This window comes from Crocodylus siamensis, chromosome 1 (assembly GCF_052110815.1).
Source record: "Crocodylus siamensis isolate JL-2025a chromosome 1, ASM5211081v1, whole genome shotgun sequence".
In the NCBI taxonomy this organism is placed as follows: domain Eukaryota; kingdom Metazoa; phylum Chordata; order Crocodylia; family Crocodylidae; genus Crocodylus; species Crocodylus siamensis.
The window spans coordinates 366128542-366152416 of record NC_143395.1 but is presented as its reverse complement, the minus strand read 5'-3'; the positions used below and the strand labels follow the sequence as shown (position 1 = coordinate 366152416).

General features: G+C 44.3%; 1 protein-coding gene across 2 annotated transcripts in view; it reads left to right on the top strand.

The window, feature by feature from the left end:
* LOC149875009 (RCC1 and BTB domain-containing protein 2) overlaps positions 1-23875 on the top strand; it is a 71718-nt gene that overhangs the window by 20779 nt on the left and 27064 nt on the right. For both annotated transcript variants that reach the window (XM_090025978.1, XM_090025984.1), the window contains exons 3-9: positions 258-416; positions 877-1027; positions 2922-3088; positions 6227-6385; positions 7689-7796; positions 15533-15675; positions 18979-19169. In XM_090025978.1, coding sequence (XP_089882104.1) covers positions 258-416; positions 877-1027; positions 2922-3088; positions 6227-6385; positions 7689-7796; positions 15533-15675; positions 18979-19169 — 1078 coding nt within the window. The remainder of the gene's footprint in view (positions 1-257; positions 417-876; positions 1028-2921; positions 3089-6226; positions 6386-7688; positions 7797-15532; positions 15676-18978; positions 19170-23875) is intronic.

Below are 23875 nucleotides of genomic sequence, written 5' to 3'. Positions count from 1 at the left end.
AATTTCCCTTAAAGTATATTTCAAATACTGGAGACAAAAGTAGCTACTATTCTGTAATTTTTTTTAAGTCTTTCTTTTTGTATCATGGTATGGTTTTAATGTTAGCTCTTGTTATCTTTTTAAATCACTGTTTTTCAAATGTTATTCTTAAAATAAAATAGTGGTTTATGATTGACAAAGCAGGTAATATCTTTTTCTCTTGATTTAACTTTTTTGCTGTACAATATTGAACAGATTCCTTCCTTTTAATTTATCAGGTGACACAAAGCACTTTTTTGTCAGCCCTGAAGATGCTGGATATTGGGAAATGGCCAATTTTTTCTCTCTGCTCTCAAGAAGAACTGAAATTAATTCGTCAAGCCTGTGTGTTTGGCAGTGCTGGTAATGAAGTGCTATATACAACTGAAAATAATGAGGTATTTATCAAAAAGTGTGTATTAGTTGGCAGAGACTATCTGAGCAGGGCCCTGGGCAAATCAGCCTGTGCAGGTCCCAGCCCCAGGATGCAAGAAAGCCGGCGGCAGATTCGGTGAGGACTGCCAAGCAGCCAAATGTGAAGCCGGCAGCAGTGTGGAGTTGCTGTGGCTGCTCTCCTCAGCTCCGCGGGTTCCCACCAAAGCACAAGGCCCAGGGCAGTTGCCCTGATTTGCCCACCACTAGGGATGGCCCTGTTAGTGGGTTATTATATGATACATATTTGATCCGCTATTAATTCAGTGAAGATTCTTATGAAGGCCAGAATTATGATAATGGACAAAGGAGAAGTAACAGGTTATTTATTTAAGAAGTAATATGTCTCTTGAGGACTGGTTCCTTTGTTTTATTTAAACTAATGTTATTGTAATAAATAATAACTTCCTACGTTCAAAATAATAGGTTTTTGGTCTTGGCACAAACAGCAGTGGATGTTTGGGAACTGGTGATATTCAAAGTACTATTGAACCTCGGAGATTAGATGCTTTATGTGGCAAAAGGATAGCCTGCCTGAGCTATGGAAGTGGTCCACATGTTGTTCTTGCTACTGCAGGTAATATATGATGTGAATGTTATAGATTTAAAATATGTCCACTAGGAATGCACCGATAAAGTTTTTCTTGGCCAATACCAATAGCTGACCGATTAAAAAAACATATCAGCCGCTGCTGATCTGATAACTGATATTTAGTAAGAGTGCAAGGCATTTTAAATTACTGGCAATAACCTCTTTTTGTTTGTTTTGCATTTGTAACACATGCACTCACCTCCTGCCTGCTCCTGCCCTTGATGAGGAAGACGGTGACCACCTTATTCCCATGCATGTTGCCCCCTCGCCCACAGCTGCTACCTGCAGCCCCGCTCCCCATGCATGCTCCTGTCTCGGGTAGGCAGGGCAGACCTTCACATGGACAGTGGTGCTAGGTGTATTTGGAGCCCCAAAGCACCCTGCTGCCTCAGTGCTGGTGGGCCCTGCACAGCCGAGCTCCCATGGTCACTGGGGAGAAGCCACTTTTGCAAAGGTGCCTGGTGGAGTGGAAAGTCCCTCACATAGTGCCTTACCCCATCTGCGCACAGCCCAACATCTCTGCAGCAGCCCCGGTGTACATGCAGTGTTGCCATGGCGGCAGCAGCAGCAGCAGCGGAAGCTAGTAATGGTCCCTTTGTTGATGAGCACAGTACCCTGTGACTGCTCCCTGGCACCTTCTCCTCCTTCCTTTGGGACCTGTAGTCTGCTGTGGGCTCAGGTTGGTGGTGGGGCATGGGGACCAGACTACACTCACCAGGGTGCCTGGAGCATGCAGCCATAATTATCAGCTACAACAACCAAAAAAAGCTGATAGCCTATAACATGTTTTTTCCTCTTATCAGTGCCAGTCTGATAGCCAACTGATATATTGGTGCATCCCTAATGTCCACTTCACTTGTCCTCATTCAGTGTGAAAGACCTGAGTTAGAAACTAGAATAAGAAGTGACTTTTTGCACCATTAAGTCCAGTTGCTTACTTCCATAACCAACTGTATCATATAGGGCAAGATCCAATGAAGGAAGTGTCTACATTTTAGGTGTCTGGCATTCAGAATAGAATTCAGAATTCAGGCTAAGCTCCTGGACCATCTAGAGCTAGCCAATAAGAAATGTTGAGCTGAAGGCTATGTCTGAACTGCAACTCCCCTCCTGTGTCTGAATTCCCATTCCTTCCCATGCCCTTTGAAGCTCTCCAGAAACAGGCAAAGCACTCCAAGAGTATCTGTTGGAATGAGGTTCTATTTAGAAGTGCTTTGCTTCTTGTTGCACATTCATGCTCTGCAGAGTGCCACAGGGTCCTCCGGCATCCCACAGTGCTCTGCTCACTCTCCCCATGAGGGAAAGGAAAAGTCTCCTGGCTCTGGCACCCAGCAGGACAGATTGTCAGTTTGTGCTGCTCTGCTTCTGCTCTCCTAGAGCATCTTCACTCCTCTCACCCTCCCCCTATCTCCACCATTGACTTCTCTCCACTTGAATGCTTCCCATTTCATTAGTCTCTCTTCTAGATGACACTAGCTTTTATTGCTTTCTTTTAATTTCATTCTCATGATATTACTTTTTGGATATTTGATGAACACTGGCAAAATAATAGCATTATACGTAGGACTAGTATGGGCCAACTTTATCTATTTTACTGCGTTGGACAAAAAATTACCATTTCTTCTTTACATTTATATAGTTAACTGCACCAACTAACCAGAAGCCACTGCCTCTCCAATTCTGCCACCATGGACAGCTTCATAGTTTGCCCTTTAGGATGGGCTAATCCTGGTACTAGTAGTTAAGATGGACATGTGTAAACATTTAGCTATGATTTTTGTGTACCATAATTTAATTGGATTTCATTTTCTGTCACTTTGTGGAACATGGTCATTGGTAAATAAATGTTTTATAGCTGCTTTTCACATTTTCATTATAGAAGGAGAAGTGTACAGCTGGGGTCATAATGCTTATAGTCAGCTGGGCAATGGCACAACAAATCATGGATTGGTCCCCTGTCAAGTCTCTACTAATTTGGTTAACAAGAAAGTAATTGAAGTCACCTGTGGCTCTCATCATTCTATGGTGTTAACGTCTGATGGTGAGGTGAGAATGCTTAACAGAAATGTATAAAGAGGATTTATACATTTTATACAAGATGTATAAAAATGTAAATAAAGTTTAAAAATGTATTCAAAAGTTTGTAGCACTACAAAAAATGGAAAGCTATGGGGGGGGGAGGGGAGAAGGACACATGTGCTCAGTCCTCTAGCTGAAGGACAACAGTGTTTTCACAAAGGCACTTTTTCCAGCCAGGGAGCAATAGGGGCATTGGTGGAGAGAGAAAAAATTATTTGGGGGGGCTGAGCAGGTAAGTCTGTGGGGGAAGGAAAGGGGAAAGGGCTGCGAGGGGCAGATCAAGGCCCCTGTGGTAAGGAAGGGAGTTGTACAGGGACAGGAGCTGGGGTGAATGTGGCCCTGGCCAAGCTGGGTGGTGGGAAAATCAGAGCTCAGGTGACTCATCCAGGGGCTCCCACCACTGTGCACACCCTGGTAGAGGCTCCAGGGCCACATGCCCCGATTTGTGCATGCAGCAGAGGCGGCTGCGACTGTGCACTGGGCTTTGTGCCTCTGGAGCGGCACGAGATCATGTGTGTTCCACTGCCAGGTGGGCAAGAGCATGGGACAGACCGGTGGCAGCAGGCATGTGGCATTGCACCACTCCTAGGGCAGATGCAGTGGTGCGCAAAGCCTAACACACAGTGGCAACCATCTCCAACCCAAGCATACATCAAGAGGCATGTGTCTCTGCCAGTGTGCACACAGCATGGGAGGCCCCTCATGCCCATGGATGAGCTGCTTGGGCTCTGATAGTCCCACCACCTGGCCTAGCCAGGGCCCCATGTGCCCCTGCCCCACTCCCTCCCTCACTGCGGGGGCCTAGTTCTGCCCCTCCCTCCAGCCCCTTCCCCTTCACAGAATTGACTGATACTTGCCTGCCATGCTGGGCAGCCAGTGATCCCCGCACTGGACTGTGATCCTCGCTGTGTATGCGCCCCTCCTCACTCCTGGTACAGCCGCCCAAACCCCGCAGCTAGGCTGCCCTGTGGCCCTACCCACTGCCCTGCATTTGGGTGGGGCTGAGCCCCATTAGCTTCGGCCTTCCTTCCCCTATGAATAGGGGACTGCTCCTTAACGCTCTCTACTCCAGCAGAACCTATCAGTGATCAGTACAGACTCCCTGATAGGCATTCTCCATCAGCTCTTTACTGCCATGGCAATAGCTGATCAAGGAGATCAAGGAGTTCCTTGGTTCTGCCTGTTTGGACATCCTTTAAAGCTCCTGATGCAATGTGGTGGATGCTTCCCAATCCTCAGCTGCAGACAGCTTACAGGCAGTCTAAGACCCAGTTGGGCAGTGCCTGAGACTGGAAAAAAGCCACACTTTGCCATCTCTTGCCCACTCCTATCAACCAGCTGATCAGCAGGACTGCGCAGGGGCAGTGTGCTGGGTGCCTTGACAGTTTGCTGCTGGGTGGGACATAAGGGAGCCCAGTCAGTGTCCCTACTTTTTCCACTTGGAGGTAGAAAGCAGGGGACTGTGGGATACTGGGGAATGTCTCAGCCATTGAAATCTGGCCAGTTATAGTAACGTTGTTGTGGAACCGCGAAGAAGTTGATATTTCATATATGGCTTGTCATGAGTTGTTGTGGGAATCTCGTATATAGACCGCAACAAAGGTACTATCTTCCAGAGCCCTATATGTTAGTTCAATATAAAAGTTTAATAATAATGGGTAGGCCTGAAATTCATGAAGGCCTCTCCGCTTACAACTGCAGGAAATTGATTATGTGGCATATTTCATCTTAATAAAGAAACACCAATCCATTGGAAAGTCTGTCTAGAATCCCTGTGACTTCCTCTGCTGTACTATAGTGTGAAAAATTTCTTCACACTCTTCTATTTGACAATAAATTAAATCTGTGAAGGTGAGAAGATCCCTGTACTTAAACATACAAACCCATTTAAGTGAAAAATATTATATTATATTCTGCCGTTTGTGTCTAGTCAGGCATTCTGTTTTGATTCTTTTGAAATATATGAATGGATTCATACGGACTTATGTAGGCAGAGAATTCAAGACATCCTGCAGAAAGTAAAAGCTTTGATACTATAGTACGATTTCTTGTTATTATTAGAAGCAGAGCATTAAAAACTTAAGTCAGTTTGGATTGCAGTTTTTGTGACAGAAATAATTGAAGTGAAACGAGTATGTACAGGCAACCCCTGCTCAGCGCTCTTCATTGATTCCAGAAAAACTGAGCGTTCAGCAGAACAATGCTAAGCAAAACCCATTTCCCCATAGAAATGAATGTAAATGGAAATTAATTGGTTGCTGCCCACCCTGCCACTGCCTCTCCCCACTCCTCTGTCCACCTGCTAGTGTTCCAGCCCTACGTGCCAGCCTGGGCCTGTGCTCCTGCAGCCCCGCTCTGGGATCCTGCCAGTCCTGGCCCTGGGCACTGGCGTAGGTCCTGTGCTCATGCCTGCCCCTGCACTCACTGCTTCTCACTGCCGTTGCCTCTCCCCACCTCCCTTGCCTGCCTGCCATCCTCTCTGGCCCCACTTGCCAGCCTGGGCACTGGTGTTTCTGCTGCCCCACTCTGGGTGCAGGTTCCCACTGGTCCTGGCCCTGGGCCCGGCACTGGTCCCACACACTGACATGGGCCCCACATTCCTACCCTGCACTCTGGGTGCGGGCCCCTGCTGGCCCTGGTCCCGGGCACTGGTTTGGGCCCCATGCTTCTTCCCTCTGTTGCTGCTGTTTGTCCCCATCCCCTTGCCCACTCCAGCACCATGTGCCAGCCTGGGCCTGTGCTCCTGCCATGCTGCCCTGGGCCCTCATGCCTGCCCCCCCACTCACTGCCATCACTTGCTGCCACCTCCGCCACTGCTTCTCTCCACCTGCCCACCAAAACTCCCTGATTCCACTGAGCACTATAGCAAAACTGGCTGAGTACTCAGTGGAATCAGGTATCCATTTTATAACGAAATAATGCTAACTGAAACCACGTTAAGTAGGGGTTGCTTGTGTGTACTCTTCTTAGCTTTCAGAAAACACAATTGCTGTAGTTCTGCAACTTACTAAAGAATAGACTTGTTAACATTTGCAGTAAATTCTTAAGTGTGATTAAAGCAGTATGTTATAGGGTATTACTCTCTTAATGATTCTTCTGTAACAGGTATATACATGGGGCTATAATAATTCTGGACAGGTTGGATCAGGTTCAACAGCTAATCAGCCAATTCCTCGAAGAGTTACCAGCGGCATACAGAATAAGATAATTGTTAATATAGCTTGTGGTCAGATGTGCTCTATGGCTGTGGTGCAAAATGGAGAGGTAAGAATGTTCTCAAACTTTTAAATTTGATTTTTCTGACTGAATTTATGTTGTATTCAGTATTATTGGCTACAGATTATTGATATTGATCTCTGTAAACACTGGAACACTTAAAACTGCTGAAGAAAGCAGTAGCTATCTAGCTATACTCTAGATATCCTCAAGTAATTGAATCTGTGCTGTTTATGAAAATTTTCCTTAGAAATTGTCCTGCTTGTCCCTGCCTTCCTTCCACATATGTAAACACATATAGGAAATACTATACTCAAACTGAGTAAAATTAAGTCTTTTAAAACAAATTCATGTTCTATATGTGGAATTATTCATTAAAGTAAATCAAAGTCCATTTTCAGGAAACCTGGTCCCAAGTCTATGGGGGTTTTTTCTCAGATTTCAATAAAAGGAGACTTCTGAAAAAGTATGTGCACATGCAGGATTGACTTGGATTTGTAATTCACACTTTTTTTTGCTTCTTTCCAGTTATCCTGAAATGCCAAACACTCTCTTTCAGCTGGAGCAAAATTGTTTTTCTTCATCCATATTTGATTGCCATAAAATAATGTTTTAATATATTGTAAGTGATAAAGTATGTAATTCGTGAGTAACATGTAAATGGTATGTTTGCATTAGAACATTTTTTTTACAAAAAAGATAATCATCTAATGTTCCCCAAAGAGTCCCCAGAACTTATTTTTGGATTATAGCTTTTGAATAAGAAGAGAGAGGCTGTATGACCAAATAAAGTAGAATCTAAGGTTGCTTGGTGTACTGAATAACAGTACTGTGGGTTATTGGTTCAGCATAGCAGGGCACGCAGACTGGTTGCAGACATTAAAAAAAAACGAAAAACTGCACTTTACTGGAAGAAGCAGTGCGTTCAGCCTGGCTCTAGAGCATCAGTATAGTTCAGGCATTTAAGTGGGGCTTTTTGAGGCTTTTGGGGCTTTTGATTCAATCAGCTATTAGATAAAAGTACCAAAAAAGCCCCACTAAAATGCCTAATCTATACAGATATCAGGTGAGCTGAGTCCAACTAATGCACTGCCTCTTCTGGGTGTGTGCTGGGCTTGGCATGAAAGTGCACAGAGTTTAAAGTAAAGCAATGTTTTGGGGTTTTTTGACATTTGCAAGGAGCCGCATTGTTATTATTTTATTGTCTGCAAGGAGGCTAAGAAGGAAGGTTTCTTTTGAAGTGGCATTGTAGAAAATTGCAGATTTGGAATGCTGAAATAGATTTGTTTCTTTCTAAAGAAATAAAAAAGCCTAAAGCAAGCTAATTCAAATCTTAATCTTTCCTTTTAAGGTCTATGCATGGGGTTACAATGGTAATGGCCAGCTTGGATTGGGAAACACTGGCAATCAGCCAACACCCTGTAGAATAGCAGCTTTGCAAGGCATTCGTGTGCAGCAGGTATGTATGTAGTGTCATTTTATAGAACCTTTAATAAACAAAAAACGTGCATAAAAAATTTAAAGTTTTTACAGTTAGCACTCAAAGGGACAGGGCTTTAGCTCTTTGGTTAAAGTCTTGTAGATTGAAATGAGAATATAGATCTTAAAATAGACAAAATAATAGAAAAAGGGATTAAATTGTGACCCTGCTGTCAATATGACTTTTGCCATTTAATTCAGTAGAGGTAACATTTCAGCCAAGGAACTTTATAGACTGGAAAATTCATATTTAGTCTTTCTTTGTGTGAAAAGTCAACAAGTATTTTTTCTCCTGATACTTAGTAATGAAAAAAAATGTTTTTTTTACTCTATCATATTTTTCATTAAGCAAAGCATAGGTGTGGGGAGGGCTGAGACCCAGAGCAGGCAACACATGTCCACTAGAACTAGAAAGGGAAACAGTCCAGCCAAACTATAGGCTTTATAGCAGTGGTTGGCAATTAGTTGAGTCCGAGAGCCACGTGGGGAGTTTTGATGAGCTGTTGTAGGCCAGGTTAGCACACCCCCTGCCCCCTCCGCTGCAACAACTCGCCAGAACTCCCTATGGGGTGTGAGCAGGCGGGATGTAGTGTTCAGGAGTGGAAGGGGTTGGCAAGGCTGGGGTCATGGGACTGGGTCATGTGGGAGTGACAGCTTTAGGCTGGGGGCTGAGGCCACTTCCTACATGCCCCTGCCCTCTGAGGGTGTGTGGAGTGTGTGTGGGGAGGGGTATGGCATGTGCACGTGTGTGGAAAGGGGGCTGCCTGGGCACTAAGGCCCAGGATCTGGCCACAGGTGTGGGGAGAAGTGGGGGTGGAAGGGCGTGGGCAGCAGAGCTTGTCTGGGCAGTGCCGTCCATGCTGCCCCCCATGGTGCTCTGTGTAGGGCTGAGCCATGCCTGGGGCTGCCCACGTTATACTCCTGCTGGGGCCTGCAGCCTGGCCAGGTGCTGCTCTGCTCCCGCCATCTCCAGTGTCAGATTTTGTCCCTGCCATGCCACGCTGGGCAGGCAGGTAGCTCCTGCCCCAGTGCGCAGGGCTCTGGCTTCAGCTCCTGGGAAGGTGGCTGGGAGCTGAAGCCAAAGCCCTGTGCGCTAAGGCAGGAGCTCTCCATCTGAAGCTGCTCATCACCTCCCTGGAACAGCATGGTGTGGTATAGCATGGCAGGAGCAGCTGCAGCTGGCTAGGTGGTGCTCTGCACCCCCAGAGAAGAAGGATATTTTGTAGCAGTGTGATAATATCTTTCTTTGGTTTACCAATGCCCAAGTGTGTTGACCACTTGGCTCCCTGCTCATTCCTATGCAACAGGAAGTGAGTTGATGGGAGAAGGTGCTGGAGAGTTCTCTCTGTGGAGGAAAATGCTAGGCTTTGGAAAGTAGTCTTTTGAATATTAGATCTTAATTATTATAACTGAGTATACATGTACCCTGAACATTTACTTTTTTTTTTTTTTACAAAGTGAAACAACTTAATATAAAATAATAGGTTTATATCCAGTTCCCATTCACATTTAAGGGCCCTTCCAAGAGAGAACTTTGCTGGTGAATAGTACTCTTCGGAAGGAGGTCCAGAGAGTAGCTGAGACGAGTATTTCCTGCTCTACTTATCTGTTTGTTAGAAAGCAATGCTGCCAAAATAAATATGGCTTGGGTCTCATTTTTGCAACTAGTTACAAGTGGAGATGGGCTTCTCTTTCAGCAGATTACTTAAGCAAATTACTTTATGCACATCAGTTCACTAATAGAATTCTGTGGGACTATTCAGATGCTTAGGTATGTTTAAAGGGGTCTATAGTCTAGCATAGAGACATCTTACCTACCTTTAAATCAAATAGCTTAGTGCGGGTAGCAATCTTGATGTGCCAGTACAGGACTCAGCGGGCACATCCACATGAGATCTTTACTGCAGAGCTGACTAATTAGTTCCTCAGTAAAACGTCACTGTCTGCACATGTGACTCTGTTAGTTTGCAGTAGACTAATAAATACCACTACAGGATAGTCAGGCTAAACACAAGTACAGTAAAATCCCTGTTATTCAGCATTCTACTATCTGGAACACTCTACTAACTAGAATTTCCAGGCAGCTGGCTGGACGTGGGGGAAGCTCATGTGCAGCTGCTGCCACGACTGCCACCTACCGCCCTGCGCTGCCGCCACTGTGTGCATCCACCACCACTCCCCCCTGTCCCCCACATCTGTCCAGAAACCCATGCTCCTCAGGTAACAGGCATTTTTAGATACCCGGCACTCCCCATCTTCCACTCATGCTGGATAACAGGGATTTGACTGTACTACCGTGCAGCAGCATTGTTTCATATACCTCAGTGCACATGTTGACAGTGAGGCTGGGGCACAAGGGTGCTTCAGTGCAGGGCTAGCCAGCAGGCAACTCCCATGCTGAAGCACCCTCATCTTCTAGCTAGCTCCTCTGCAGCACATGGAGCCCAGTTGGAGCAGCCCTGGGCTGGCAGGCCTACCTCCTGGGTTCCCTGCCAGTCCAGGTTGCTCCAACTGGGCTCCATATATTATGCACAAATAAACTCTGGGGCAGTATGCTCTGGAGTTTATTCATGCACATTAATTGAACTTGTAGATGTGCCCAGCACATGCTAATTTACTCTGCTCTTCAGGCTATGCTAACCTGCATTGAACTTCCATGCTTCTGTGGCAGGGCTTCTAGTAATGCCCAAAATAGCTCATTTAAAGGTAGGTGGGGTATTCTACACTGCAGTCTGTACTCTAGATATACCCTAAAGGCCAAATTCAAATAGTAGGTGGGGGGGTATGCTACACTGCAGTCTAAATATATCCTAAAGGCCAAATTCAGGTACTCTCATTAAATGCCGTATTGGTTTCTTCACCTAGTTTTTTAAACGTCTGCTCCAGAGACCTGAGGAAGGGTATTGGGTACCTAAAAGCTTATCTAGCTAACTCTATCCCATCTATGCAGTTGATACATTAAAAGATATCACCCATAAAAATCCTTGCCTCAGAAGGGAAATTCTAGAGACTTGGAAGGGCACTTGGGAATCCCCTGGAGGCAATTGAGAGACTTTGGAAATGCCTAAGAGCAGTTCAGATTTAGGCACCCAGACACTCTCTCTAGGGAAATGGAAGTGTTAAGGAGACCCTCCTAAAGGCAGACAGTGGGAGCCACTGAAGTATAAGGATATATCTGGATTCCTGCCTTTTGCAAGAGCTTAGGTGCCAGGCTCAGGCTATCCATTAGGTGTCTCTGTTCACTTGCAATTTACCAGTTCTAGATCCATATTTGAATGTAGCTACATGCAGGGTTTCTGAAGATAGGTGATTCTTTTCCCTCCTGTACTGGAGAGACAAGAATGTAAGAGTTGTGGCTGGAATGAGAACTAACAAGAGATGGTTTGCTCTTGTAACCTACTGATTACGTGTAGGCTACGTGTAGACAAAACGAGAGGCATGTGTGCACAACACTTTTAAGTGGGCTAAATGCTTTTGCACCACTTTAATGGTGTCGGTGTTTGCACACATCGGTGGCATATTGAGCATTAATTCCAGACTCTGTAGGAAATCCAGTGGCGTAATTCACCTCAAGTGACTCAGAGTGCAGCAAGCAAAAACTCCTCTAAGGAGTTTTAGCTTACTGCCCCTACAGCCACAGAGAGAAGCACTGGGTTCCATGCAGCTCCACAGTTCTGGAGGCAGTCTGACAGCAGCCCAGGAAAGCAGGCTCCTCCCAAAAAAATGGCAAGCCCGCCGCCCATCCCCCCCTGGACCCTGCCTGCCTGCCTGCCTGCCTGCATGAGCTGCACAGGGGCCTAGTGCTTCCCTCCGCAGCTGCGATGCCCCCCAGGACCACCTGAGCCAGGTGGGTGCCGCCGGGGGGGGGGCTGTCGGTGCTACAGAGGGAAGCACGAACCAGCTTCCGCAGCCCAGGGACCACTTCACCCTCCCTTCTCCAATGGAGAGGCTGGTAAGTCAGTTGGGGAGTGTGCACGACACAAGGGGAGGCATTAATCAGCCCTAAATTGAAGCAGTGTTTTTTAAAATCCACCCCTTCAATTTAGGTCCCCTGTTTCGTCTACACACGTCCTAAAGGGACAACCCTTGGGAGGTAGGAGTTCTGAATTCAAGACTCTGGCTAGGGTTATTTCTGTTTTTCAGCTCATGACTGTTATATAAAATGCACAAGCATTGTTGGGAGCAAGGGCCAGAACCCATCACTCTGGCCTCCCAGAGGGCAAGCCTAACTACTTTGATACAGAGACCAACTCCATTTTGATTTTTCTCCTTTTGGTTCCATGTTTGCCCAATAGCCTATTCTATAGCCTAATGGTTAGGACCTTTTCCTGGAAAGGTGGGGATGGGAATTCAAATTCCCTCTGGGTTAGGGAGCCTAAAAACCAGGTCTTCTGCTTCCTGGATAAGTGTTTGAACCACTAGGTTTTAGGGCAAATGGTCACCACTGCCAGTCTGATTTTATTTTTGGGGTGGTATGGTTTTCCCCCACTAACCTGCATGTCCCTCTGTGGGGAGCTTGGCCCTGTCCCAGGCTGATTTGAAATTGCCTGAGAGCTTAAGGGTGACTTAGTTGCCGAAATACAGTCTCTGGATCAGCGGTTCTCAACCTTTTTTGTACCGGGACCCATGTATTAACATCGATGGCCAGTCCCAACCCAGTAAATAGTTTAAATAGAAAACAGTTCCCTGGCCCTGCTGGTGCCCCTCACTTCCAATCCACAGCTTCCCATCCCTCCATCCCTGTTGGTGCCCCTCGCTCCTCACCTCCAGCCCTCCATTATGTGGGGCAGGGGGTAGGGGGGCATGTGCCCTCCCCCCCAATTTTTTTACACCCACAGCAGGCATGGGGCTGCAGCCTGGCTAGACTGGCATAGGCAGAAGCCACCTCTGTGGCACAGTGGGCAGGAGCTGACACAGAAGGGCGAAGCAGGGCAGTAAGACTCGTTGCTGCCACTGCCAGGACCCCTGTGCCATCCATGCTGCCAGGTAGGGCTGTGCAAAATGGCTGTGTTTCAGTTGTGTTTTGGATTCGGACGTTTTGGAGGACAGTGGTTCATTTTGGTGTTTCAGATCACTGTCATGTTTCATTTTGGCCGAATCTCCTCCAAATCTGTTTTGAACAGGCTTGAAGGGAACCTTCACACAGCCCTGCCCAGCTGGGCAGGGCTTGGGGCCACAAGGCCCCAGCAGGGAGCAGGATGGGGCCATGGGTGGCTCACCCGGGGGAGCGCGGTTGCCCTCCGTGCAGGCAAGGAGGCTTCCACGTGGATCTCTGATCCCCGTCACACCAGGTTGCAGGGTAGGGAAGCAGCGCAGAGCAGCGAGCAAGCCTGCTGGTCCCTGCTGTACAACTCAGCTGCATAGGGAGCAGAGATCTGCGCCAGTGTCTCCTTGCCGCCACTGCCTGTCCCATGCTGCCCCAGCCATGTGAGGCTGCGCAGGGTGGGAGCGGCGGCAAGGAGACCCGGGTGCAGATCTCTGCTCCCTATGGAGCCAGGCCATGCGGCAGGGATTCCCCAGCTCCCAGTTTGATTTCCCCCAGCTCTCTGATTATTCCCTCAGCTCTTCCTGGGTGGTGTTGGCCCCTGGATCTGCGCGCCGGGTTTCAGCAGGCTGCCACTGAAGACTGGGGCGAGCAGCAGCACTGCAGTCTTACTGTCGCTCAGCATGGGCCGCACCAAACAGCTGCTGCTGGCCCTAGCCTGCAGCAGCAGCCTGCTGAAACCCCTCATGCTGATTTGGCGGCCCGTGCCCCCTGGGAAGAGCTAGGGGAATGATCAGAGAGCTGGGGGAAGCAATCAGAGAGCTGGGGAATCAAACAGGGAGCTAGATGTCAGTATCAGAGTAGTCTTTCCCTGCCTCCCCCCCACTTTCCCTCCCTCTTTTTAGTTTGTTTCCCTGCAAGCCTAGCTCTAAAACTCCAAAATTCTCCAAAATATTTCCAAAACATTTCAGGGCCTTCCATTTTGATTTTAGATTCAATGTTTCAGGTGCCGAGAAGGCCTGAAACGCCTCCGAAACAAAGCAGCTGCCATAATTTCGCACAGCCCGACTGCCAGGAGCTTGAGGAGTAATGGCGGTGGGGGCCATGCTACCTTCACCTCCACCTCCACGTCCACCTCCCGGCAGTTGCTCATGTGCTAGGCCATGGCTCTGCCCACCACCATGGCTCAGCTGCTGCCTCCGCCACCTCTCCCCTCAGGGTGTCCATGCTGCCTGCCACCCCACCTCCCCTCTGAGGTAGAGCTGGAACTCTGCCAATATGCAAGGGGAAACCCACTGTTTCCCATGTTTTTCTCCTTTTTAAAGGAGAAAATTATGTGGGGGGGGGTTTTCTCGTTTAACAGAGAAAATCCACATTTTTCTGTGGCAAACAGATAAACAGGGATTTGGGTTTTTAGCATGCAGTGTTAATGTGTGGCAAAGCACAAGCAGTATCTATTTTTTTTTTCCAAAAATGTATGTAAAATCTGATCCATTTTTTAAAAGTTTGTTTGCAACCCTTTCTTGTGACCTGCTTTTGGGTCGTGACCCATGGGTTGAGAAACACTATTCTAGATCACATTGGTATGGGTGTGTGTCTAGGGACCTTTGTAGTGCTGAATGGAGGTGCCTAGTTTTTTTTGGCATGTATACACTTTTGAAAGTTTTGGTTCAAGGCCAATTTGTCAGACTCTTATTGAAGTTAAGTATCTGACTCCTTCATATGCCCCATCTAAGGGCATGTCTGCACGTTCATTAAAGGGCTTTAGGTAATGTGCATTAAATCTAGTACCTTTAGGCACTTTTACACATGCTCCAGGGATGGGAGGAGCTGTGCTTTAATTAAGAGCCACTCTGATTAAAGCACCACAGCATCTCCTGTATCAGCATCCCTGGGCTTAAAAATAGCAGTGGGGCACTTAAACTAAAGCTTGTTTGACAAGCTCTAGTTCAAGTGTCCCTGCCACCATTTTTAAGTGCAGGAACACTGATACATGAGACCTAGGAGGCTACTGGAGTGTGGCAGTTGCCATGCTTGTGTATAGGCACCTTCTATTGTAAGGTACTAGAAAGACTCATCAACTGATTTTAATCTTCATTAACTAAAGAACATGATTTTTATGATGCTTTAATGCACATTACAATAGGCTAATGCACATTAAAGTGCATGTGTAGATGTGCCCATAGAGTCCAGTGAGTTTGAATCTGGGCCAAGGGACCATTAATTCTGTAGGTTAATGGGGGTGCTTACAGCAGTTAGCACTACAGCCTTGGTGGCTGTTGCTTATCAAATAAGGTTGATAGTATCATGACATTAAAAAAACCCAATGTATTTGTTGTAAAATATATAAAGATTTCCTATCTTGTTCCAGGTGCTTCTAAGGTCTCCTTATTTCAGTTCAGTGTGCCTTTTTGTTTCTGCTCTTGCCTATAATTTTGGGGGTTTTTTTCTAAATTCTGGATTAACTTTGGCTGTGTTCTTAAAAGTATATCTAGCTTTCATATATATATATATAACCAAATCCAGCCCTCACCCCCCAGCTCCCTTGTGTTTGCTCAGTCATTCATCTACTTTTTTCCCCTTAGTAATGTGATCTGTGTTTGTTATTTTTGGAAGTTTTATTTGGTGGGTTTAATCCTCTTGAGTATAGAACCAATATTAGGAAAACAGTGTATTTGTCTGAATTTTCTTTGCTGGTCTCTCATATGAATTTTGTGTGACATTTGTTGTAGGTTGCCTGTGGCTATGCACATACATTAGTGCTAACAGATGAAGGACGTATTTATGCTTGGGGAGCCAATTCATATGGCCAGTTAGGGATTGGCAATAAAAATAACCAGTCTTACCCTGCACCAATTATTGTGGATAAAGACAGGTAATATTTACACTCTAATTATCAGGCATCAGTTCACATAATCATATAAATGTTGTGCAAAATTGCATTATTTTTATTTCTTGGGGGGCAGGGAGGGTAAGAAATTGCCTGTAGTTGATGTCTACAGTTCTTTTACAGAATCTGAAGAGATTCAAACTGGCTGATGTTTATATTCGTAAATTAAAATTTTACTTTTTGACAGTGGCCAAATCACCAGCCATAGTAATTAGGTGTAAAAAGGAGACTGAACATTTTAAGGCTGGTCACGTTTCTTCTGGCCTTTTTTTCTCTGTCTAAATCCTGCGTTTCACACTATAATTTTTTGGTTTTTAATTGCCTTCTGTCAATAGTGCTGCATGGTTGCTTCCCGATACGAATTCATAAAAAACAAAGGTTTTAGTATTTTGTGCTACCTTACCATTAAAATTGGTAAAGAAGAAAAGGAAAAATTGGAAAGTTGAAAAAAAATGAAAAATTCAGAATTTGCTTAATAGTGTTTACACTAACTACTGCTTACAAGTTGTGTATATATAGATACACATGTGCACACAGTTTAATATATAGTTTTGTATATAGAGATGTACAGGGAAGGTAGAGAAAGAAAAATATACTTCTGCTGCAAATCTTACCATGTTTTATTACATACCACACACCCCCATATATAATACATTCCTGGTTTTTCAGAAACGGCCTGAAGAAAAACAAAATCTTCCTTGTAGAAACTGAGTAGCAGCAGCTAGTCAGTGAAGCCTGCTCCCAACTCCACTACCAGCCCTGCATGTTGGATGGGGACTGTGGACCAACCCAGTACACAGGGTCCAGGACTATGCACCAGGTCTGACCCAACATGCTAGATCCAGGGCCACAGACTGAATCCAACCCATGGCACCAGATCTGGGGCCACACACTGGGTCTGACCCTGCGTGCCAAGTCTGGGACTCCTACACTGGGTCTAGAGCCACATTTCAGGTCCAACTCAGTGTGCTGAGTCTGGCCACAGACTAGCCCTACGCAGTGGTTCAATCCAGCGAATGGGGCCGTGTCACTTAGCCAAGGGGCTCCCACAGGTCTGGAAGCTTGGTGCCAGAGGAGCAGTGTTAGTGTTAATTGCCATGGCTCCTAGAGCTGCAGCAACTAACATCAATACTGCTCCTCCATCATGAGACCCAATTTCCAGACTCATGGAGAGCTATTTTTTTCATATACAATGCATGTTGGCTCCCATTTTTGCCAGCTGGTTTTGGGGAGAAAGATGCAGGTTATATGTGAGAAAATATGGTAGCTTTTGCAAATTTCTGTATCCTTGTTCTTGATAAGCAGTAATACAAAAATATTTCTGACTTACACAGTACTATCTGCATCTGTGGGCGCGTTTACACAAGATGCTATATTGACATAGCTTATTGCTACAAACCATGATGCTGATGCTGTGTTACCATAGCTTGTCACTACGGCAACATAACATCTCAAAATAATTGTGTGCTGCCAGGACTGCGCAGTACCAGTGGGCACTGCCCAGCCAGGGGCACGTGTAGACACACCCTGTAAAGATTAATTTGTTTCTGAATACCTTCTATTGGAGTGTTGTTGAATGTACTGTTCTGGTTTTTTCACTCTGAAAAAAGTCTTTAGTTTATTGCATGGTCTGTTTTCTCTTACTTTTCTTTTTTTTATTGTTTACCCATTGTTTGTTTGGCCTCTTTTTGCTTAAAACATAACACTTTTTTTTCCAAATGTTTCTATTATAGTCCAAATATGTCAACTTGTTTTAATAAAAATATTGATCCTTATATATTGCCTTCTCTAGTTGTTTACCAAAATCCGTGTTCTCTTATGTCAATGAGAATATTAATTCATTGAAAGGCTATGAGATTTGGTTCTAAATATGTGCATACAGCTTCATTGAGTAAACAAGCCACCAAACAGCAACTTCAGATTGCAGAACAGTGATTTGTATAAAGTTCCATACCAAGAGGGTTTTGAAGTCTTAAATCAAACATTAGGGTAAGTGAAACGTATGTTATTACTAGGGCTGACAAACGATTAAAAAAATTAATTGCAATTAATTGTAAGTTTTTTAAAAAAAAACCAGTCACAATTAATCACAATTTTAATTGCACAGTTAAACAATAGTCAGTGCCCCCCCCCCCCCCCCCCGCCCAACAGCCCAGAGCTCTGTGGCCTGCAGCTCCTTCCCACCACCACCAATAGCGCACAGCCCCAGCCCGGCCCTCAGCCTGCCCCATGCCCACTCCAAACTTGCTCCAGCTGGAGCAAACCAGCTGGACCCCATGTGAACAGCTCCACCCCCAGCCTGCCCCACATCTCCAGACTCACCTTCATATGCTGAGCAAGTGACAGCAGCAGGGCAGAAGCTGCTGCTCAGCGTGGAGGAAAAGCGGGTCAGCCCCCTCACTGCTGCTGGGCTCTTCTTGCTGCTGCTGCTGCCTGGAGCCCATGCCCAGGCTGCCTTGCAGCTCCTCTGCACTGCCACTGCTGCTCTACTGGGTGGCACAGAGATGGCGGTGATGGCAGTAGAGAGGAGACACAGGGCAGCCCTAGTGCAGGGTCAGGGTGGCTGCACCCAGAAGGGTCCAGCAGCAGTGAGGGGGAGGGGCTGCTTTTCCCCTGTGCTGGGTAGCAGCTTCTGCCCAGGTGGTGCTGCTGCTGCTGCTGCTCAGCATGGGCAGGTGAGTCTGGGGCAGGTGTGGGGCCGGCTGGTCCACCCCGCTGGTTAAAATGATGTGTGAGATTAATGCAATTAAAAAATTAGTGCACTAATTTGTTTTCACCTTAATCACTTAAGTTAACTGTGATTAACTGACAGCCCTAATTATTACAAATAAAATTAGTTTAGATGTCTATTTTTTTCACTCATGCTTTCCTTGGTGCTTGTTCCTTCATTTGGAAAGTATTCTAATAAGTCACTCAAAGAGGTAATAAGTATCTATACATGTATATTTATCAAATCCAATAGTAAGAGTATAAGCAGTGTTATAATCGTTGCACTCTTGAGGTGGCTCTTATCAAAGTATAAAATATTCTTGAATAAATCAGAATTACTGTCTTCAAAGTGAATATGTGGATGCCAAATAGATACAAATAATGAACAACCTTATGTTTAATCACCTTCCTTGTTTTGCAAACATTTCCCCATTTAGGTATAAGAAAATATTCCAACACCTTGAAATGCATGCATACCTACAAATGCATTGTATGCCAAAGATAGATTTGAGGTCTGAAATTTTTTTCCTGCGCTTTGTCCTTATAATAGTGGGGTTTTTTGTCTGCTTGTTAATTTAGAGTTGTAGAGATTGCAGCCTGCCACTCTGCTCACACTTCTGCTGCTAAAACCCAGAGTGGCCAGGTATACATGTGGGGCCAGTGCCGTGGCCAGTCTGTGATTCTTCCACACCTCACCCACTTTGCCTGTACAGATGACGTGTTTGCTTGTTTTGCTACTCCTGCAGTGACTTGGCGTCTTCTATCAGTAGGTGAGCTTAATTTTTTTCTTGTCACATCTTAATCTTTTCTGTCAAAAAAAGAATCGTATATGTAAGGAAACTGTAGTCTATTTTAAATCATCTATTTTGTATAAATTTTAATAGTAATATGGCACTGTGAAAATATTAACATTTTCTGGCAGAGTGTGAGTGCTAAAATAAGTAGCCTGTTCTATTGTACAGGTATGACATTTTTCTATCAAAATAACCTTTGCAGTGGTTTGGGGAGACTGTATGAGTAGTCTGTTTTGGATGTCCCTATCCATAACTGTACCTCCATAACTACTGAAAGTTACTGCTTGATAATGGAGAGTAGTAGTGTAGTCACTTGTATTTTAGAACTGGGGAAACTTTCTTTCCTTCTGTGACTGGCATGGGAGAACCAGCAAGGAGAAAGAGAATATTTTCAGAAGCACTTGCAAGATTTGCAGGTTGGACCAGATGACATTTGAGATCCCTTTGAACCCTATGATTCTGTGGTTCAGAAATGACCTATACACTGAGAAGCCTAAGTCTCATTGCAAATGAACCTGGACTCCTAAATTACTCATGTGCTATTGAAATTTTTATTCGGGAAGACTAATTCCTGGGTGTCATTTACTTAGTTAATAATAGCTGCTCCTTGGATCTAGACTAGAATCTGTCTTGGGAGCACATAACATCAATACTGTACCTAACTGAGATTTCACTTTCTGCGGCTGAGGTCCATATCAGTGGCTAATAAAGTTACTAACCTGTATGGATTAAACAAGGAGGATGAGACCGCTGACTCAGGTCTGCCTATGGAAAATTATTTGGAAACTTGAGTTCGTATAGATCATTACAGCTCATTAATTTAATGATTTGAGCTGTACTGAACACATTACAATTTTATTCCATTTTACTCTACTAGGTTAGTACTTGCTTCTTAATATGATGTGTCCTAGAGCCTGATTATCTTCTGGATTACCCCTCTTTCTTGTGTAACTTCCTAATGTTGGAAGTAGAATACTTTTTCATTAGTCCTTAAATCTAGGCTTGAAGGAACTGGAGGATTAAACAAAGAGTCATCAATTCTGGAATTTGTTCCAGCAGAACCAGAGTGTATATTATAGGTCATAATATAAAGTCCAATCCATTTATTTAGAATATGGTCTAAGAACATCTGTTGTAAAGTTGCGTTCTATTTGTAGGACTGGGTTAAGAAAGTTTGCTGTGGTCTCTGTGAGGCCTTTTTGGAAACTGAATTTATTCTCTGGGTTTAGCTTAGATACTATTAAGTTTATTAGTATTGGCTAATATTAGTTTAGATTAAATTTTAATTATGTTAATGTACCAAAAGTTTCAGGCAATGGGTACAACTTATTAATATGCGCACAGGTACATCAGTTACATTTTACATAAAATATTTCTCTGCCACATTAAGGTTTTCCTGAGAGATTTTGTTTGTGAAGAGCACTGGAGAGATACTAGTGGCTACATGATTAGTATAGGTAGTTTTGCTAGGATTTTAAAACTTATTTATAAAACTCAATGGGGTGTTGATTCCTCTGTGAATACCAAATAGACATCTATGTTACAGGAAGTATTTAAACTAGAAACTATTTTTTTTCTGACCAGATTAAAATTTTCCTCCAGTTAGTAGGCTTAATTAAAGTTATCTGGGACTCCCTCTGGCCCATAGGCTCTATATTTAATATCTTTGCTTAAACTTGCTTAGTTCTGTCAATAGGCAGACTGAATATGGCACTCTTTCAAAAGATACTGTTATTTAGATGTGAAGGCTATTCAGTGAAGATTGCCTTTCAGTCTTTCATTTCATTAAGATGAAAGCAAATAATAATAATAATATTTGTAGACATACAAGACTGCAATGTGGAAAAGTCCTCCCATTTGGATGAGCTGAAAAGCAGGAAGGATTTTTTTGCTAAAATAGGTTAACATTTTTAAAAATGTTGAGTAGTTTAAAATATGTGCTGTGCAATATACAGCATCTCATATTTTTCAATAGGGTCTCTTATTGTTGATTTGCTGTTGAGTTCAGTGGTAGCATCCTTGTTTGCCACATGGGAGATCCAGGTTTGATTCCTGAACACACATTGAAGCACCAAACATCCAGAGTATGTCTGGTCTTTGGATACTGCCTCAATGGTCCAAAGTGGGGATGAGAGGTCTGGGCAGCTTCCTCTCTTCCATACTTCTGCCTAGGCATATGCATCAAAGGTCCTGGTACCTTCTCATGCATACACCATGATCCAGAAGGATCAGTGGTTGCCTACTACTACTTATCATTGTGTCTGCTTTTAGCACTAGCTAGTACATAGTGTTATGTTTCACGGTTTATATAAGTAATATTGCTTGAATAGGTTGTCCACATATCTAGAAATTTCCCTTTCTTGCCATTGATGGTTGATCTTCTGATAAGAAAAGTTCTAGTGTTGTAATCATGAGGTGTGACTAAATTTTCCTTCTTTTTCCAAACCCATAGGATTGGAAATTTTAGGAGTGGAACATCCTGCATTATCAAGGGGCCTTTTTACAAGGAAAGCTTTGAATTTTTAGCCCATTTCCTTTATAGTGAGACAGCATTGGCGCTTTTTATGTGGGTTCTTTCAATAATGGAAGATAGGTTCTTGATTTGTATCCAATGGTCTCCAGTTCATTTGAGTGTACTGGCATATTTAAATTGCTGTAGCTACTTTTTACTGACAGTTGCCATTCATTCATCGTCTGTGCAACTGCCAATTTTAGTTTTTACATCAGAAAATATTTATCTTTGGTTCTCTTGATCCCAGTGCATCTTCAGTATGGCAGTTCAGAACTTTCTTCTGCTTGAGGCCTGGATTCTCTTCTTTAGCATCTGCTCTTAAGCCTGCACTAGTAGTATCATGAGTATAGATCCTTTCATATCATTTGGAAATGGGTCTGGATTGAAAGGAAGTAGTTTTATGTTTTGTCCAAAGGACTCCAGTGCGTGGGTTATAATTACCTTGGCTTAGACATTTGTATCAGCTAAGTTTATTCTGTTCCTTTCTCCTGACAGTGTCTTTTAAGGATGTTAATCCAGTCACAGTCTCACACTCTGGACAAATGCTTGGATCATTAAGTCTATATTCTTCACGGTACTAAAGCACTTAAATGATGATGCTTTGGAATGTGACAACCTTTCATACTTCATTTCTGCCTGAGGAGTTCAAGTGAACTTCCTGTATGAATAAATAGATGGATCATCAGCTAGCTGTAAGAAGATTCAGGTGCCCAGCAATCTTCTAAGTAAATTGCCTTCTCTCTCACCAGTATCTGTTCTACCTTCAGAATAGGAGGTGTTTTGATATGTGGAGCAGATGTGAGAGTCGATTCAATGTGCTACCACTGCCATGTGGACTCTTCTCCCTTTCAGGATCAGAGTTGAATTAGGTAATACTCTACATGGGTAACAGGGAAAAAGGTGGTGTAAGACAACTGAACTTCATGGAGTCCTGTAACTTGGGACTGTCTCCCATTGATCCCCATCATTAATTTGTCAGGCTCATGAATTTAGTTTTGACAGAAGCTGGATCAAAGGAAAGTTTTCCCTGTTCCCCTTTATAAAATTAGTCATTGATGGTGAGTCTGCATCTTGTGTATTTTGTCTCTTTTTCCCTCCTTCGCCCCTGGACTAGCAGGGGATATCTTTGTAAGAGCAGGTTGGTATGTCATTCTATGTACCCGCTGCACTAGGGGCCTTTGGCATAACTGGTCTGTATACTGGTTGCCCTCCCTTCACATAATCATGGCTCTTTTGGAATTGCAGGACTGGGGGGAGTGTTGTTCTGTCAGGGACACAGGCAAGGGAATGGAAGAAAATAAGGAATGTGTCATCCTAACGTAACATATGGCAAGCTTTTTGCTATGGGGAAGAGGATGCAGGCCTCTATTTGTCTTGTGAACTTGGGGACAACAATATAAAATCTCTGAAGCAACTGAACAGTCCCAGACTCTTAGCAGAAGTTTTTTGAAGCCTGTACAGAACTGAAGCCTGCCTTTTTATAGTTCGGTTGAACGCTGAGACGTCTAGACTTTTAAGTTCCTGAGTTTTGTATTTAGAGTAGAGTGTTTTGATACATTACTTTACTCGTGGTTTGACATCTGCCTTGTTGTTTTCAAAGTTCTTGACAGTAGCAGCTTATTAGGAAGTCTGTGTCTCCCATACCTGAATGAATACCTACTGAAAGTTCTCTCTGGTACTGTGGAGGGTACTGAAGCATTCTAATGGATGAAATCTAACACAGATTGTACCCAGAAAGTGATCATATCATGTGCTTTTCTCTAAGAGTAGGGAGATAATCTTCTCTTCTTCAGCCTAATGACCAAATAAAAGGTGATTGCCCATATCAGTTTCCTAGAACTTAGAATGGTGCTACCAAACACTGAGTGCTCATCCAGCCCAGTATTACTGCAGTAACGGTTTATACCAACCAGCAGGAAGACATTGCATATCAGATTCTGATTAGGAATGTAATAATTCTGCTGAACTGAACAGAAACTCGCCTTCTAATGGCAGAGACTTACCATGGTGTCTTGGTTCATAAGCTTAGTCTGCAGTTCGTCAAAATAGGAAATGGTCTTTGAATTCCAAAATCCTTTTGCTCAGCATAAGAACAACTGCAAAGCCTGTGCAGATTTCCTCAGGATGAGAGAAGAGACATTCCAAATCTTGCACCAAATTTGGACCCTTT